General features: G+C 43.0%; 1 protein-coding gene across 4 annotated transcripts in view; it reads left to right on the top strand.

The window, feature by feature from the left end:
- EXOC1 (exocyst complex component 1) overlaps window positions 1-12839 on the top strand; it is a 33861-nt gene extending 21022 nt beyond the window's left edge. For 2 of the 4 annotated variants that reach the window (XM_054989848.1, XM_054989846.1), the window contains 9 exons: window positions 187-231; window positions 2064-2227; window positions 3217-3327; window positions 3418-3494; window positions 4292-4520; window positions 9494-9677; window positions 10214-10413; window positions 11279-11473; window positions 12260-12839. In XM_054989848.1, the coding sequence (XP_054845823.1) occupies window positions 187-231; window positions 2064-2227; window positions 3217-3327; window positions 3418-3494; window positions 4292-4520; window positions 9494-9677; window positions 10214-10413; window positions 11279-11473; window positions 12260-12412 (1358 nt within the window). In that variant the 3' untranslated portion in view covers window positions 12413-12839. The remainder of the gene's footprint in view (window positions 1-186; window positions 232-2063; window positions 2228-3216; window positions 3328-3417; window positions 3495-4291; window positions 4521-9493; window positions 9678-10213; window positions 10414-11278; window positions 11474-12259) is intronic. The other 2 variants (XM_054989849.1, XM_054989847.1) reach the window with 1 other exon arrangement.
- The last annotated feature ends 4598 nt before the right edge of the window (window positions 12840-17437 follow it).

The following is a 17437-nucleotide window of genomic DNA, read 5'->3' as shown; positions in this document are numbered from 1 at the left end:
AACAAATTATTCTAGGTGGGTACCTCCCCCAGCTATGTATGTTTGCAAATGTAGTTATTTGCTTCTCATAGTTCTCTGCATGTTTCTTTCCAGCTAGTGCTTAACTTGCATCTCGTGCATGGTTTGTGCCAAAATGCATTTTTAACTTGTCTTTGTCTTTGATGCTTGCAACCTAATCCATCCTAGCTACACTGCCTCGAAAAGAAAGTGCTGTCAAACAGGAGACAGAGAGTGAGTATGACAAGCGCTTTAAGTGGTTCTTGCCAGTGCATTCTTGTTTCTGTAAGAAGTAACTGTGTCATGGCAAAACCTATTAACACCAAAATTGTTAGTTGCAATGATTTGGTATGCATTTTTCGTGTGCTACATCAGATTTCTGCTGGAAGAGGAGTCAGAGCCAGAAATGACAATTGGTTCCTGCATCTCCCATCTAATGAGTAGTTTTTTCTGTGGCAGAGATGGAAGAGACCTCCCAAGAAGTCTCGATCTGTAGGTTATATACAGTGGGAATGTGTTTGAAGTTTGCTTCTAGCCTTAGGTATGGCATATCTGCTTAGGATACTGTTCAGAGGCTAGGTATGCCTCCAGAATCTAGAAGTTCACACTGAACCTGTCCTTCAGTCCCTAGTGGTTCCCACCAGCCTGCACTGTTGCCAGGATGACTGGAAAACCAGAACAGGGATTGCAGACAATATTACCTGAGGATTCTCTTGCCACACATAATCGTGCTCGTTTGCAGGGAAGCACTCGCTTACCCCTCTTGTGCAGAATGCTGCGTGGGCGTCCCAGGTCCAGATGCCCCAAAGGACTTGTCTGCATTTCAGCTCATATTTCAGCTGTTTAATGCCGATCTGTTGGGCTTGCCCAACCATCTGTACTTGGTGGTTTCTAATAGCTTTCAGTTGTTTGTTGCATTTATACAACCCGAGCTGATTCCATTTCACGTCTTCACTTTGCGTCTCAGTGAGAAAGGCAGACCATATGTGCAATGCAGTAAATAAATCCAATTCCCAGGCTTGGTGAGTCAGACTTTGCTCCACATTTGGCCTCAGTGGTAGAGTTTTTCTTGTCTGCGAACAGCAAAGTATTGTTTTATAAAGCCACTGTGGGCTAGGTTGGCCAGCTTCTGCTGTTCTAAGCTTTAGGCCACGGGGATTGCATAAACTTACTCCATGACATCTCCATCTCCATGGGTATCTGTGATCCATGCACTGATGTGAGCTTCTTGGTTGCAAGTCTGAGGCAACAGTCATGACATTGTATGGATGGAGGTTCCAGTAACCTGCTCAGAGTGCTGTAGAGCAAGTTTTAAGGTACCACTGTGCTGCAGAGAATTGTTTGGAAACCATCTATGTGTTGCTCTGCCATAAACTATCTGCTTTTTAAAGTTTTCCCAGAAAAAATGCCATGGTATCTTTCCATACCAGTGGCATAAACATGTGCTTTTTAGTTGTATGCGACTGAAGAGGGAGAACCTGAATTGGAAAACCCACAAAAGGTCATCAGTACTTAAAATGTGCGCATGACACATTTTGCGCTAAAGACACTATTCACTAGAAGAAAAGTCTGTGTCAGTAAAAGCAACTTGCAGTTGAGATTCTTAAACAGAAATGGGCCCTGAGAACATGGAGGGCTTCCTTATCTTTCCATCAGGTGTTTGCGACTATTTTCTTTTTCCTCCCAAGAAAATAGTAATTTGCCTTTGTTCTGCTTTGCTTTTAGAAAATATCCCTTATGAATTGCACCTGGCCTTTCTCTCTCTTCTTACCTGTGTCCTTTTCTGGAATGTCATTGGCCCTACAATAGTTGTTTTGTTTGCTGTTCCCAAGTGTCCATCACTCAGTGTTTGTTTCTTAGTTTCTTCCATGTGACTTCACCTAAGTGAAGAAACATGTGAGCACAACTGCCGTCTCCTTTATTTTGTAGGGGAAATACTGAGAGTCTTTAGGTATGGTGGGAGGAGAGGCAAGATTGCAAATTAAATAATTACACAATGCTTATTATGTAGCAGTGATATTCGCCCATTTAGAACAACTTTTGAGATACAATCTGTTATACCATAGGTCTTCATGGAAGCTCCGGAAAATTGACAGGTTCAACTTCCAGCCTAAACAAACTCTCCGTTCAGAGTTCAGGAAACCGCAGGTCTCAGTCATCCTCATTACTGGATATGGGGAACATGTCCACCTCTGACCTTGATGTGGCAGATAGAACGAAATTTGATAAGGTAAAACATAAGAGCACCGATTAATACTGTCTCATCATCACAGTAGAAAATAACCTTGTTGTATGCACTGACAAGTAAATGTGAATCTTCCTCCTGCTTGTGTTTGCAGCTGCAGTGGGAGTATCTCGAGCCCCATGCTGCTTGGAAGGACAGTATGCAGAGGCTCTTGTTCACAAGTGTCACTTCTATGGTGGGGAGGTGTTTGTGAATTTCCTGCATTGTGCAGGGGGTTGGACTAGATGACTCTAGAGGTCCCTTCCAACACTATGATTCTAGAAACTGGGGGAAACTGGTGTGGGAAGGAGCTGTGGCATGGGTTCCTTCCAATCACCAAGGGCTTCTGATGTTACTTGTTGAAGGATGAGAAGGAACACAGTATTCAGCTCCTGTATAGAATCAGTTGGTGGGCCTAGAAGGAGGCACTCTGGAAGTGTGGTCACATATGGTTTGAAACAAAAAGGGACTCCTGTGTCCAATAATAACAGCCTGTTGCTGTGTAAGCCAATGAAGCTCTGAGTTTGACTTCATTCTGGAAACTAGCTCAGTGAAGTGCTATGTCACAGGGTGTAAACAGTGATCAGGGTTGTTCACCTATGAATTAGGTATTGATTCATTTGCATGGCCAACAACTGTGCAAGATCTTTGGCATTTAGATTAACTATACCCTACTCTTAAGTAACTTTGAAATCTAGAGAAGCTATTTAGATGTGCAGGTGGGGCTTTTTTTCTTTTAAAAGCAGCTTGCTTCTCCAGCTGTCAAGCCTCTTGCATCATAAAATAACTTTGGTTCGTAGTCATTGCTTAGAAGGAAGTTTCATTTAAATAGAACATAATGGCCATCAGTGGGATCTTTAGATTTCCCAAAATAGGCAGCAACACTGCTGTAAGGGTATGAATGGTGAACTCCACCCATAAAGTGTAAGAAGTGGATTGAAGTATTTTCTCCATTTAATGCTAGTTTTTTGAAATGTACACTTTGATCTTGATAGATCTTTGAACAAGTACTAAGTGAACTGGAGCCCTTGTGTTTGTCAGAACAAGACTTCATTAGCAAATTCTTCAAACTTCAGCAGCATCTTAGCCTTCCTGGAACAGCAGTGGTATGGCTCTTAAATTTTACAAATTGTCAAGTCAAAAGTGGAATTGTGTAATTAAGGAGTGACCCTCATCTTAAACAATCACTTTTACAGGGTGATGCCGAAGAGATGGATGGAGGAACTTTATCAAGGTCACATAATGCTGGCGGTCCACAGTCAATGTCTTCTGAGTATGTTTATCATCATAAAGTGGCAGGCATCTAGTGATGGGATAATAAATTCACAGAATTCTATGTGAGGCATCTATAGGCCTTTTTGGGTACAAATCTAACAAAAACTTGGTTTCTGGTATGTAATGGTTGATTATCCCATAGTCTGCAAACTAGGCAACTAGAGTGGGTTTGTGGCTAGAATATTGGCTTCAGTCCTGAGAAAATCAAATTCAACTATGAAGAGAATTAGTTGGCTCTGATCGGCTTGCAGCCTCTGTTACCCAGCTGTAAAATTGTGAAAAATAATCTATTTTCTAGCGTCCTAGATCTTAAACAGAGCACATCTCCACTAGCAGAAAGGGAGTAGGTGGGGATCTTTGCCAGTTCTTGCCTGCTGCATATCTCCACTTTGCTTCCTATAGTGTACCTGGGTGTTTACTGGTCACAGGGTACAACTTCAGCATCTATTGTATCTGTGGTGAGGCCTGAAATTTGAGTCCTTTAAGGTCTGCTTGTCTCCTGATAAATGGGTTCCATGGGATCCAAATATCACATAAATGGAAATACAACAGTTCTTTTGACTGTAGAATTACAATAGGTAAAGTCCTTGAAAGCCAAAAGCTCTATCTAGACCTTGGGATAATGTTAAACAAAAGCTGTGTTCTCATTACAGGCTATACCAGAAGATCTGGAAACTAATTGTAATGTTCAGATGAAAAATAACCAATGATTTCAAAAGAAATGTATTCAATAATTACAGTATTAGGCTAATTCTAGATCTATATTTATATATGTCTGTTGTCTGAATTTCCCAGGAATCACATGATCCGGCAGATGATGATAAAAATATTTCGCTGCATTGAGCCAGAACTGAATAACCTTATTGCTCTGGGAGACAAGATTGATAGTTTTAATTCACTTTATATGCTTGTGAAAATGAGTCACCATGTATGGACAGCTCAGAATGTGGATCCTACTTCCTTTCTCAGCACAACACTTGGAAATGTTTTAGTGACTGTCAAGAGGAACTTTGACAAATGCATTGTAAGTTTTTTAAACCATTTGAATAAGTCTGTGAATGCATCTGGCAAGTCACATAAGATTTCATGAAGCAGCAAGACCACTCAGTTGCCCAGTTGGCTTCCAGATGTTGGCTGTAAACTTGTACTTGTCAACATGTGTGTGTGCATAGAGTCCTATATATATTGCCATACCTTGCAATCCTTGCCCCTTGAAAATCCAGACGTATGCATATTGGGCAAGTGAATATACAAACTTTTCTCTGTTTTAAGCCATTTAGACATTTCAGCACAAACATGGAAGTCCCAGGACTAGATAGGTGCAGCTGTCCAATCTTGCTAGGCATTATATTCCATTTTCTAAACATAGCCCTTTTCTGTATCTTAAACCTATCTATCTTAAAATTAAGAGAATTTTAACTGGGGGGGGGCACTACAGCCCTTGTGTTTTTACTTCCTTTATGGGACCTGTATTATGCTGGTTCCCTGCCCTTCTTAGTGTTCCCTTAGATTTTTCACTGCCACCAAAGGTTGTTGCCTTAGTTCTTTCAATATGGCCCATGGTATGGGAAGACTTAGTTATATTTGGTGGAATGACAGAACAATCAGGATGTGGGGGTAGCTGTGAGGTAAAAAGGGATTCTTTATTCTAGATAAAACCAACAACTTACTTAAACATAAGTAGAATTTATTTATAAGTACATATGTGTAATGATTTCGAGGTAGTTCCAAAAGTGTGATGGTTCCATTAAGACTACTACCTTCCTAGTTTAAGACAGGTACAGGTTTTGTTTTTTTCTAAACAGACCTAGTCACAGATGCCATATTGGCCAATCCCATCTACAAGAAAGAGCACACAGACTTCCCTCAGTTTCCAGCACCACACTCTTCCTCTGTGTGTCACCCTCTGAATTCTCCCTCAGAACAACTTTGTCTAAAACTGGAATTCACTCTGCCCTCTAGGGTACAGCTACCCTCACACACTTAACCCTCTCATCCAGTCCCCTCTGTCTTCCCATATAAACCTGCATTTTAAACCCTAGCAAGCATACATTCAAAACCCCACAAAATCAAATATTTACATTGCAAAACATTATACCTTGTTTTAAACTGCTCCCCATCGCTGTTTTTGGAAGGTTGAAAAATATATTGGGAGATCAACTCCCTGTCACTACATTTCTCTAAAGACCATAATGGTCTTTAGATGTTTCTTCTCTAAGACCATAAGAAGCATAAATGTAAGTATTTCTCAGCTGAAAGGTGGCCAAAGAGTAATTGGGCACATCAGAGTGTGGATTTAAAAAGGGATTTATAGAAGGATCCAGAGGAGATGTGGATGCAGAAGTTGAAATAAATGAAGCCAAGGTGTAATTAGTGGTCTCTGGATTCTGTGACTTCCTGGCAGCAACATTCATGTTGCACAGAGTGTTGAATGCAAAGACTTTGCTCCTTCAAAAGACCAGACCAACAAGGACCTTTCCTAGGGACAATCGTATAGAATCATAGAATCATAGAGTTGGAAGGGGTCATACAGACCTATCTCTACCCTCCACCCCAAGCTAGCAATCAAAGCCTTTCTTACATTGTTCCAATGTCACCTTGCTGGTCAGGCTCTTCACAGAATCATAGAATCATAGTCCAACCCCCTGCCCAGTGCAGGATCAGCCTAAAGCATCTCTGACAAGTATTCATCCAGCCTCTTCTTGAAAACTGCCAGTGAAGGGGAGCTCACCACCTCCCTAGGCAGCTGATTCCACTTTTGAACTACTCTGACCATGAAACAGTTCTTCCTAATATCCAGCTGGTACCTTTGTGCATGTAATTTAAGTCCATTGTTTCGGGCTCTACACTCTGCTGCCAACTGGAACAGCTCCTTGCCCTCCTCCAAATGACAGCCTTTCAAATACTTAAAGAGAGCAATCATGTCCCCCCTCAATCTCCTCCAAACTAAACATTCCCAAGGCCCTCAGCCTTTCCTCATAGGGCTCAGTCTCCAGACCCCTGATCATCCTTGTCGCTCTCCTCTGCACCCTCTCGATTTTGTCCACATCCTTTTTGAAGTGAGGCCTCCAGAACTGCACACAATACTCCAGGTGTGGCCTGACCAAGGCAGTATAGAGAGGGGCTATGACCTCCTGCGATTTCAACGCTATGGCCCCTTTGATACAACCCAGGATTGAATTGGCCTTTTTGCCACTGCATCACACTGGCTGCTCATATTTAGTTTACAGTCCACTCTTACCCCAAGATCTCTTTCACATATACTACTGCCCAGAAGTGTATCCCCCATCCAGTATTTGTGCTTCCCATTTTTGTGGCCCAGATGTAATACTGTACACTTGTGTTTGTTGAATTGCATCCTATTCACAGCTGCCCACTTCTCCAAAGTATTCAGGTCTCGTTGAATTTTAATTTTGTCTTCTTGGGTGTTTGCTACTCCTTCCAATTTGGTATCATCAGGAAATTTAATGAGCAGCCCTTCTACTCCTTATCCACATCATTGATAAAAATATTGATAAGTACCAGGCCCAAAACCGAGCTCTGCGGCACCCCACTGGACACCTCCCTCCAATCTGATGAAATGCCATTGACCACCACACTTTGGGTGCGGTCCTCTAACCAGTTCCCTATCCACCGAACTGTCCTATAGTCCACTCCACAGTCTTCCAGTTGGCCCATCAGAATGTCATGGGGGACCTTATCAAAAGCTTTACTGAAATCCAGATAAATCACGTCAACAGAGTTCCCCCGATCCAGTAAGCTGGTCACTCGATCGAAGAAGGAAATCAGGTTGGTCTGGCAAGATCTGTTAGGAACAAAACCATGCTGACTTCCCCAGATCACTGAGCGGTTCTTCAGATGCTTACCGATTGATCCCTTTAAAATCTGTTCTAATATCTTCCCAGCAACAGAAGTCTGACTGACCGGCCTGTAGTTTCCCGGGTCATCCTTCCTCTTAAAGATTGGGATAACATTCGCTCTTCTCCAATCTTGTGGCACATCCCCAGTCCTCCAGGAGGCCTTGAAGATGATGGACAGGGGTTCTGCAAGTTTTCTAGAAAGTTCTTTCAGCACTCTTGGGTGCACCCCATCTGGCCCAGGGGATTTGTATTCATCCAGTGCAGCCAGATGCTTCTCCACAATCTCTCTGTCAATGTCAACTAGCCAATCAGATGTCCCGTCACATTTTCTACTATCTCTAGATGTGCCTGAGTTCCTCAGGGAGAAAACAGGCAAAAAAGTCATTAAGCCTGTCTGCTTTTTCTCTGTCCTGCATCAGAGTTTCTCCTTCTACTCCCAACAGTGGTCCAATTGCCTCTTTTACCTTGTATTTGTTTCTTACATATCTGTAGTTTTTCTTATTGTATCTGCTCCAATGCTCTTAATTGGGACTTTCATTTAAGAAATTTACAAGAAGCATTTTTCAGGCTACAGTACCCACCAAATGAGGTGAATCGACAAATCGCCCCAGGATAAACCAAAAAGAACCAACAACAGAATACCACTGGTTGTCACCTATTGTTCTCAGCTCATACCTATCCAATGTATCATCAGTGATCTATAGCCCATCCTGGAAAACACTGCCTCTTTCTCACAAGCCTTGAGTGGAAGACCTCTCCTTGCCTACAGACAGCCCCCCCAACCTTAAACAACTTCTCCCTAACAATTTTGAACCAACTAACAGATTCACCAGCACAGAAACCAGACCCAGCAACAGACCCAGATGCCAACTCTGCCCACATATCTACCCAGAAAATACGATTACAGGAACCAATGGTGTCAGCTACACAATTTCTGGCTCTTGCAGCTGCTCATCCTCCAACGTGATATATGCCCTCATGTGCCAACAATGCCCATTTGCTCTGTACATAAACCAGCCAACCTCTGTGAAAAAGAATAAATGGACACAAATCTGACATTAAAAATGGCAATATCCAGAAACCAGTAGGAGAACCCTTCAATCTACCAGGACATTCCATCAAGGACTTAAAGGTCACCACAGTTCAACAGAAACATTTTAAAAACAAAATCCAGTGGGAAGCTGCTGAATTGGAATTCATATGTAAATTTGACTCAGTCAGACTTGGATTGAATAGAGACTATGAATGGTTATCTCATTACCAGAAGAATGCCTTCAGGCATTCCATTTAGATTCTGCTATGGAGGGGTCATACCCAGCTTGGATTGTGCACTCCAGCTCTTTTATGACTTTTTGTAACTGATTTACATTTGCATGACCCTCACTCCCTGTACCCTCTCCCCCTTCCCCTCATCACCTATATATCTCTGGAGTTTCTTCATACCCTCCATACATCTGATGAAAAGAGCTATAGTTCTCAAAAGCTTATGATACAATATAGTTGGTTAATCTTAAAGGACTCTTTACTAATTAATAATAATAACAACAACATTCGATTTATATACCGCCCTTCAGGATGCCTTAACACTCACTCAGAGCACTTTACAAAGTATGTTATTATTATCCCCACAACAAACACCCTGTGAGGTGGGTGGAGCTGAGAGAGCTCCAGAGAGCTGTAACTAGCCCAAGGTCAACCAGCTGGCTTCAGTTGGAGGAGTGGGGAATCAAACCTGGTTCTTCAGATTAGAGAACCCATGCTCTTAATTGCAGGGGGCTGCAGTGAGGAGAAGAAACTAGCAAGATTATCCATTCACTATGTTCCATAAGCAAGTCATCCAGGATAATACAACCCATCGCTTCTAGAAATTTAGCTCCCATCTTTCCAGCACCTTCCCAAAGCATCACTACATTGCTTACCGCCACCTTGTTCAATTGCTGGAAATACTACAAATCCCTCTCTAGCCAAATTAAACAGCTGTGCATTCACACTGCCTTATGGTTGGTTGCACGGTGGAACTATCTTCCCTTCTTTTCTTTCTTTCCTGTGTAGTTACTCCAGAGTACATCATTTCCATCCCATTGAAGATTAAAGATGAAACACAATGGACATGAGTACCTTTACCTTTTTGTTTCAGAGTAATCAAATAAAACAGATGGAAGATGTAAAGATATCAAAGAAGAGTAAAGTTGGAATTCTTCCCTTTGTCGCTGAATTCGAAGAGTTTGCAGCACTTGCTGAATCTATTTTCAAAAATGCAGAGCGCCGAGGAGATCTAGATAAAGCCTACTTAAAGCTTATTAGAGGCGTTTTCACTAATGGTAGGATCCATTTTATGATTACAGACACAGTGTTTTTCTGTGCCGTAAAGCTTTTTATTCTGTTGAAGAAATGGGCTGAATCAGCTGACAATAAAATGTTTAACTTTTGTCATTAGTGTATTTAAATTGTGGCATTATTAATACAGTGTGGTGATCGTATAATCATTTATCAGCTCTTTGGCTGGTGATACAGGATGCTGTCTTACCTTCTTACTAATAAAAGTAATCACAAATATTTCCCAAATGAAGAGTGGAGTTTTACAAAGAATTATAGTTGGTCATTAGGTGGAAAAGTTAAGCACTGATCCAGAATTTTAAATATGTACTTTGTTTGTTAACCTTTATAGGGCTTTTTAGCGCTTCATTTTAACAGGATCCACTTCAGAAATCCTTAATGTCTAGTTTTAAAATCACATGGACATCCTGTCCTGACTTAAAACAGTTCCTGCCAAGTATATTTCGTTTATGTTATTAGAGGTATGTGTAGATACTTCCTGCCTTTTTTGGTAAGATGGCTCTTGTGATTGTCTGTTTAGTGGAAAAAGTAGCAAATGAAAGCCAAAAGACGCCCCGGGATGTGGTCATGATGGAGAATTTCCACCATATCTTTGCAACACTATCTCGGCTGAAAATCTCATGTCTGGAGGCTGAGAAGAAGGAAGCGAAACAGAAATACACCGATCATCTGCAGTCCTATGTCATTTATTCTTTGGGACAGCCACTTGAGAAATTAAATGTAAAAACCCCCTCTTTTATAGCTTTATTTTGGCGTTTAGTCAGTTTGGGAGAATGTTCACAAAACATGTTTAGGTAGATAAACCAATCTTTGTCGGGATTCAACGTACACCCCTCTGTAACACCTGCAAAATATTGCCCTGGTGATCAGTTATATCAAAAGGAGGAGAGGTAAATAGCCTTGTAAAATATCCTGACATCCTTGTAGGAAGGGCAGGATAAAAATGTGACAAATATATAAGACCCATTTGCAAAGTTCATTTTCATAAGTATCACCAGAAAAGGATGAGGATTCTCTTCTCGTGCTACCTTCTTGCAGCAAGAAGGGAAAGAGAAGAAGTGACGGTAGGCACACGAATGCCATGTGCTAATACCGATCACCATGGCAGCAAATTTGGGGGCAGCAAGTTTTAGGTAGATTAAAAACCAAAAAGGAACTGTTTTGGAGTGTGAATGAGCAACTTTGGTGACTCATGCCCTGCCTCTAGCTGGTTTGATCTGACTAATTGTAAGGCGGACAGTCCTAGTGGGCATGGTTACCGCTCAGAACAGGCTGACATACAATCTGAAAGTATTTGTGATACCCACAGAATGTTGTGTACTGGCAGAGACAACTTCCTAGGCTGCACCCTGTACAAATGTGGGGTTTGCTGGGCCAAGGGACTTGAAGCTAGTGGATGATGCAGTGCCCCCCCTAATCTAGATGGTTTATGGCTTCTGTTAACAGACGAGAGAAGCCCATTCACTGTAACATCTGAACAGCCAAATAAGTTTTAAGCAAACCTTGTTTCTATAGGTTTTTTTAAACTCATGCATAGTCCTGAGTGCTTGTTTGGGAATTTGAATAATGTGTTGTTTCATTTCAGCATTTCTTTGAGGGTGTTGAAGCTCGTGTGGCACAAGGTGTGAGAGAGGAAGAAGTGAGCTACCAGTTGGCATTCAATAAACAAGAGCTAAGAAAAGTTATAAAGGAGTATCCTGGCAAGGAGGTGAAAAAGGGATTGGACAATCTCTACAAGAAAGTGGACAAACATCTGTGTGAAGAGGAGAACCTACTTCAGGTAAATGCCATGAATGGCAGAATAAATCTTGGATTCACCTAACAAAGCTGTGCAAATATCTTTTCTGGCATTTCACCCCCATCAGACCGAAGATGTCACATGATTGAGGCAGGAGAATGCCTTGCCTTGTGTCAGTAGGAATAGTTACATGGGTTACAGGTTGGGATCCAGATTGTTCAAGCACTTGTGGGGGGGTACATACCTTGGAAGATAGGAGAGAGGGATGTATTACATGGATGACTTCACACACCTGCACAGTTATCTGTTAGTTAGACTGTGTTTCCGCTGAAGTGATAAAACTTTAACTGGTCTGTATTACTTCAGACTTTGGTCGGTCACTCAGATAATTGAACTCTTCCTCCAGTTAAAAAAATTTCCTCTGCATACATAACTAATTGATGAATGGGAGGCGGGGAGGTTCCCTGATAAGAGCTCTATGGAGTGAATTTCTTGTATAGAGGAACATTGAATCAACTGCAACCCTGTCTATAGTCTGAAAAATGGTACAGAAAACACAGAGGTTTACCAGAGAAGTGAGAAGGAGCCTTCTGTAGTATGACACTGGGGCCTATAACTGGTTAAAGAATTGCAGTCATTGAGGCTGTATTTTTTCCTGAAACTGCATCCATGTCCTTGGAGATACCACTCTGTGTTCATCCTCCCATGGCAGGTTCAGAGCTGCTGCCCCCAACATTGAAATTGACATGAAGGAACTGGTGGCGGTTTGAACTGGAAGCCTGGATAGCATTATTGAATTTCTCCTTTCTGTCTCTCTTTTTTTGGTAGGTGGTATGGCATTCGATGCAAGATGAGTTCATACGCCAGTACAAGCACTTTGAAGGCTTAATAGCACGTTGCTATCCTGGTTCTGGAATTACTATGGAATTCACTATCCAGGACATTCTAGACTACTTTTCTAGCATTGCACAGTCTCATTAATATCTGCACAGGGGCAAATCAGAATAAGCTACCAAATTTGTAGGAAAAAGATCTCCAACTTTGTGTTTTGAATGGAGTTAAGGGTTTCCTTAGCCTATCAACAGGTTGACTAAGAAATGTTGCTGCTTTACAGGATACAGTGTTAAAACAGACATTTTATCTTGCAACTTCATTTATAAGATTGATTTTGCATTTTGATCTGTATATTTCTAAAGCACTAGACATCAAACTCACCTACTTTACCCTACCATGTTGTAGCTCCCAGAGATTATGTAAGCTTTAACATTATTGTAAAGGGCTGGGTAATTTTTCCCCCATCTCAAAGTTTAATATATGATTCCATGGGACATTCTGTCTTTGAGAATTAATGTTCAGGACTGTGTAGCTGTAAGTCTTTCTGATCTTGAATAAACTATACACAGTGGAATTGCTTTATTTCCTGAGGAAATATATTCAGCTATAGCTAGGCATTGCAGAAGAAAAAAAATGCCAGCCATTTCTCCAAATGAGGCATCCAAAAAGAGAATGAAAGCAACTTACATTCCCCAGTTAATGATTTGCTTAGTTTTTAAAAACTTTTTGTTAAACCTTTGGCTTTGGACCTTAAATTCAGCTCTTCCTTACATTTATACCTCAAGATGGTGGGCCAACAACTCAACATCGACCGTGTTGAATGCTGCTGAAAGGTCTAACAAGACGAGCAGCACCGACCCACCCCGATCCAGGTGCCTACGGAGATCGTCCATGAGGGCAACCAACACTATCTCCTCCCCATGACCCGTATGCAACCCGGACTGGTATGGGTCCAGGACAGAGGTCTCTTCCAGGAACACCTGTAGCTGATCCCCCACCACCCGCTCAATCACCTTTCCCAAGAACGGGAGGTTCAATACCGGGCAATAACTGGAGGGATCAGTGGGGTCCAAAGATGGTTTTTTCAAAAGAGGCCTCACTATGGCTTCCTTTAGCGCCCCGGGAAAACCCCCAGAGCTCAATGATTTATTAATAATAACCTCCAATTGGGCCCCTGACCGATCGGCTTTCACCAGCCACGACGGGCAGGGGTCCAGGGAGCACATAGTGGGCCTCACCAGCCGTAGGATCCTGTCCACCACCTCCTGGGAGACCAGGCTGAAGTGATCCAAAAATGGGCTGGAAGATGTCTAAGGGGACTCCAGTTCCCTCACTGTATCAATTGTGGCTGGCAGATCACGACTGAGGGACGAGATTTTATCTGCAAAAAAGCTCCCCAAAGCCTCACAGCTAATAGCCAAATTTCCAATTTGACGGTCTCCCTGCGATAGGGAAACCAAGGACTGAACTACTTGGAACAATTTTGCCAGGTGTGAACTTGCAGACGCTATGGAGGTGGCAAAGTATTCCTTCTTTGTCGCCTTCACAGCCACCTCATAGGCTTTCATAAACGCTCTATAAGATGTTCTCGCCTCTTCGCCCCGATTCCGCCACCACACTCGCTCTACTCGTCTCAGTTCCTGCTTCATCAGACGTAGCTCCTCTGTATACCAGGGAGCCAATATGACGCGGGGACGGAGAGGGCGACGGGGAGTGATTTCGTCAATGGCTTTTGAGAGTCGGTCATGCCAGTCCCCCACCAGCTCATCCAACGAACTGCCAGGGGGCATCGGATCCCGCAGGGCATTCTGGAAGCCAATTGGATCCATAAGTCTCCGTGGGTAAGCATAAATCTGCTCACCACCCATGCAGGAGGGGGCTGGCACACCCAGATGAGCCCTCAGGACATGGTGGTCTGACCATGGCACTGCTTTAATAGTGTCCAGGTCAACCTGAATCCCTGCCCCAAAGATCAAATCCAGCGTGTGGCCCGCTTGATGCGTAGGAGCTGAAACAAATTGGGAGAGTCCCAGTGCTGCCATGGAAGACACGAGGTCCAAAGCTTGAGAAGAGGCGGTGTCATCAACATGGATGTTGAAATCACCCAGGACCAACAGTCTAGGATGATCCAACGCCCACCCCGACACCACCTCTAACAAGCTCGACAGGGTAGCTACTGGTGTGCTAGGTGGTTGGTACACCAAGTACATAGCCAAACTCTCCTCAGCATCCCACGCTAGGCGAACACAATCAATACTGGGGATCTTTGGAGCAGGGAGAGTCCTGAAGGAGAAAGACTCTCAAATGAGTATTGCCACCCCCGCCCCCAACCATCCGTCCGGGACTGATGAAGGACCAAAAACCCTGGGGGAGCCAGCTCTTTCAAGGCGACCGTCTCGTCCTCCCTCACCCAGGTCTCGGTCATGCACACCAGGTCCACTCCTTCCGCTGCAATGAAATCTTGCATTGTTTTGGTCTTACTATTAATGGACCTGGTGTTGTGCAACATCAGTGCCGGAGGGAGGCTATACCTCCTAGCCCTGCTACCAGCATGCCTTGGGGATGGGACGCAAGTTGGAAGGGCACCAAGCCCTAACATGTCTGCATGACCTTCCTTTCCAACCCCGCGTCCCACCGCCATACCTCCCTCGACCCCAGAGCGCTGGGATCCGCAGCCCCACCCCGGTCTCCTCTCTCATATCCACCACCCTCCACAAATCCCACTTCACAATTCAACATACTACAATAGCAGCACAACATCATTGCCCTGCACCCTCCCTGGCCAGCAGCTTCAGCAGCAGTCCCTGGCAGCAGCTCCTTTGAGGCCAGAGCACTCGGGGCTGGGCTGAGCAGGTGGAAAAGCTCAGCCCTTGATGGAGTAGCCTCCCTGGTCAGCAAAGCACAGGCATAGTAAATAGACAATAAAATCACAAACTCATTTTCCACATCATAATTACCAGTGACCTAGGTGGGCCCCCTTTCCCTGCACATCATGCACATAAAAAGAGGGTTGTGTGAGTTTATAACTCAACTCAAGTTCATCATACATGGAGGGGGGGGGGAGATGATCACAGACCCAGTAACAAAGACTTATTTGCCACACAGATCTTCAGTAACAGGATAAACACTCATCCGCTCATAGCTTTTCACTTGCCTGACCTATAGAGATTCATCTCTCACTCAGATATACACAGACTACCCCAAGTGCACACAAAATTTGCCTGACTTAGAATGTCTCAGAACACCACACAGGTCTGCTTAACTTGGCAGAATGAGGCCCCTTTCAGGCTTCCACACAGAATGTTTGCCCAGAATGTTTCACTCCTTTCACCCATCCAGCCTTTCCTCAGATGTCTGCATTTAAACCACAGTAGCAACTTTAAACCCCTCATTAGTAAGCAGAAATAAAATATGCAAGCTTAGTTATATGCAAAACATTACACCCAGCTGTAAGAACCAGGCACTCCCAGACTCCTATCCTGAGTGCTGACCACAGCCACGGCAAACCCCTTAGGCAGAAGGAAGGTGCCTGTTCATTCAATTTGTGAGACTTTTCAGTCTCTGAGTTCCCTGAGGCTGTACTCATGTCAGTTACTCTAGACACAGGCTTAAATGTAATATTTTTTAGTTTATTGAATACAAAGTTACAGAGACTGTTGTTGAAAGCACTTTAAATTCAGGCAGTAAACAGGAAAACCTTTCTCTTGCAAGCTAACAACTGTCTGTCTAAAAACACTTAAAGCTTGCTACCTGTGCTTCTCTGATGTAGCTTCTTAGCTACATCAGAACTAAGGTTCTCGCCGTTAGGTTTAGCAAAGGAGTCCATTTTCATGCCATGTGATACGAGGCATGCTAATGACAAGAAGCATGGAACCAGTCTTCTCATTCACATTTTGAATGAATGATTAGAGAAAGAGAAAAGTGTGCTAGGCAGCCATCTTTTCAGGCAGGAACTTTGAGAGGCAATCTCCTAAGGCTGAATCTGTTGTGAACCTGGCACTGGCCTGCAGGTGTTCAAAATCAAGAAGCCAGCACCTTTTTTCTAAGTAGGCTGGAACCAGGCGTGCGGTGACTTACAGCCTGAACCAAAGTTCAGTCAGTATATATTTATTTAAATATCAATACTCTACTTTTCTCCCCAATGGGGACTCAAAGTAGCTTTCAACATCACTTCTCCCCCATATTTTATCCTTATTCCCAGTGAGGTAAGTTAGGCTTAGAGGATCAGCAAATTTCCATGATAGTGAGGATTCGAACCTGGGTCACCCGATCCTAGTCCGGCACTCTAACCACTACATCAGATTGGCTCAGTTTAATAAACACACAGTTGATATTTTCTATGACAACGCTAACATTTCAAAACTGACAACCACAACTCTAAATTCGTGTCATTTACATCCATTACATGAAGAAAACAGCAAGTCGCAGGAAGAGCTCCTACTCCCCATGGTATTACTTGCATTCTGGAACAAAGGGAATAATGGTAAGAGGCTGGCTTGTGTGACTGTGGATGGTTGAAGACTGTGAAAGAGCCTCTTCTGTTGCAAGGAAGGCTCCGAACTTAGATGAGTGAAGTGGGTGGTATACAAGCCCACCAACATTGCTCCCCTTTGGATACAGTATTGTGGAAAGCTCAGATTGCTTTATTTATAATTTGGAAAAAGGACAAGGAAATAAAGTCTTTTCCCCACATGACTGCAGTAGATAATCAACAAGAATATTCAAGAGCTGAACACAAGTGTGTGTGTGTGTGTGTGTGTGTGTGTGTTGTTTTTAGACAAAGTAGCCAAAATTCTAGTCATTTTGCTACTATCCCTGAGCAAATTGTGATGCAGACCAGTACTGCTTGTATTTCAATGTGAAAAAGACATGGGAGACCATGTAGTTAAAAACGAGTTTGATTTGCTGATCTCTTTATGTAATTAAAACTCGGCAGTGATTTGTCCTTAATAGTTTGGCTGCTATGAGATGTCAGAGTAAACATCCAGTGTTCCCTTATTTTGCCAGCAGTGAGGAACAGTTAAAAGTTTAGTTTTCTCTACAAAGCCATCTCCATTGTCTTGGTTTGCCTGTTGCAAATATTTTGAAAGCCACTTATTTGGTATAGGCAATAAACCCAGAACAATGTACTAGCCATTAATTTAATGGTTGACATTAACATTCCTGAGCACA

This window comes from Eublepharis macularius, chromosome 10, assembly GCF_028583425.1.
Source record: "Eublepharis macularius isolate TG4126 chromosome 10, MPM_Emac_v1.0, whole genome shotgun sequence".
Taxonomy (NCBI): Eukaryota; Metazoa; Chordata; class Lepidosauria; order Squamata; family Eublepharidae; genus Eublepharis; species Eublepharis macularius.
Note: the sequence above shows the minus strand (reverse complement) of the source record. Positions and strands in the feature narration are given on the sequence as shown.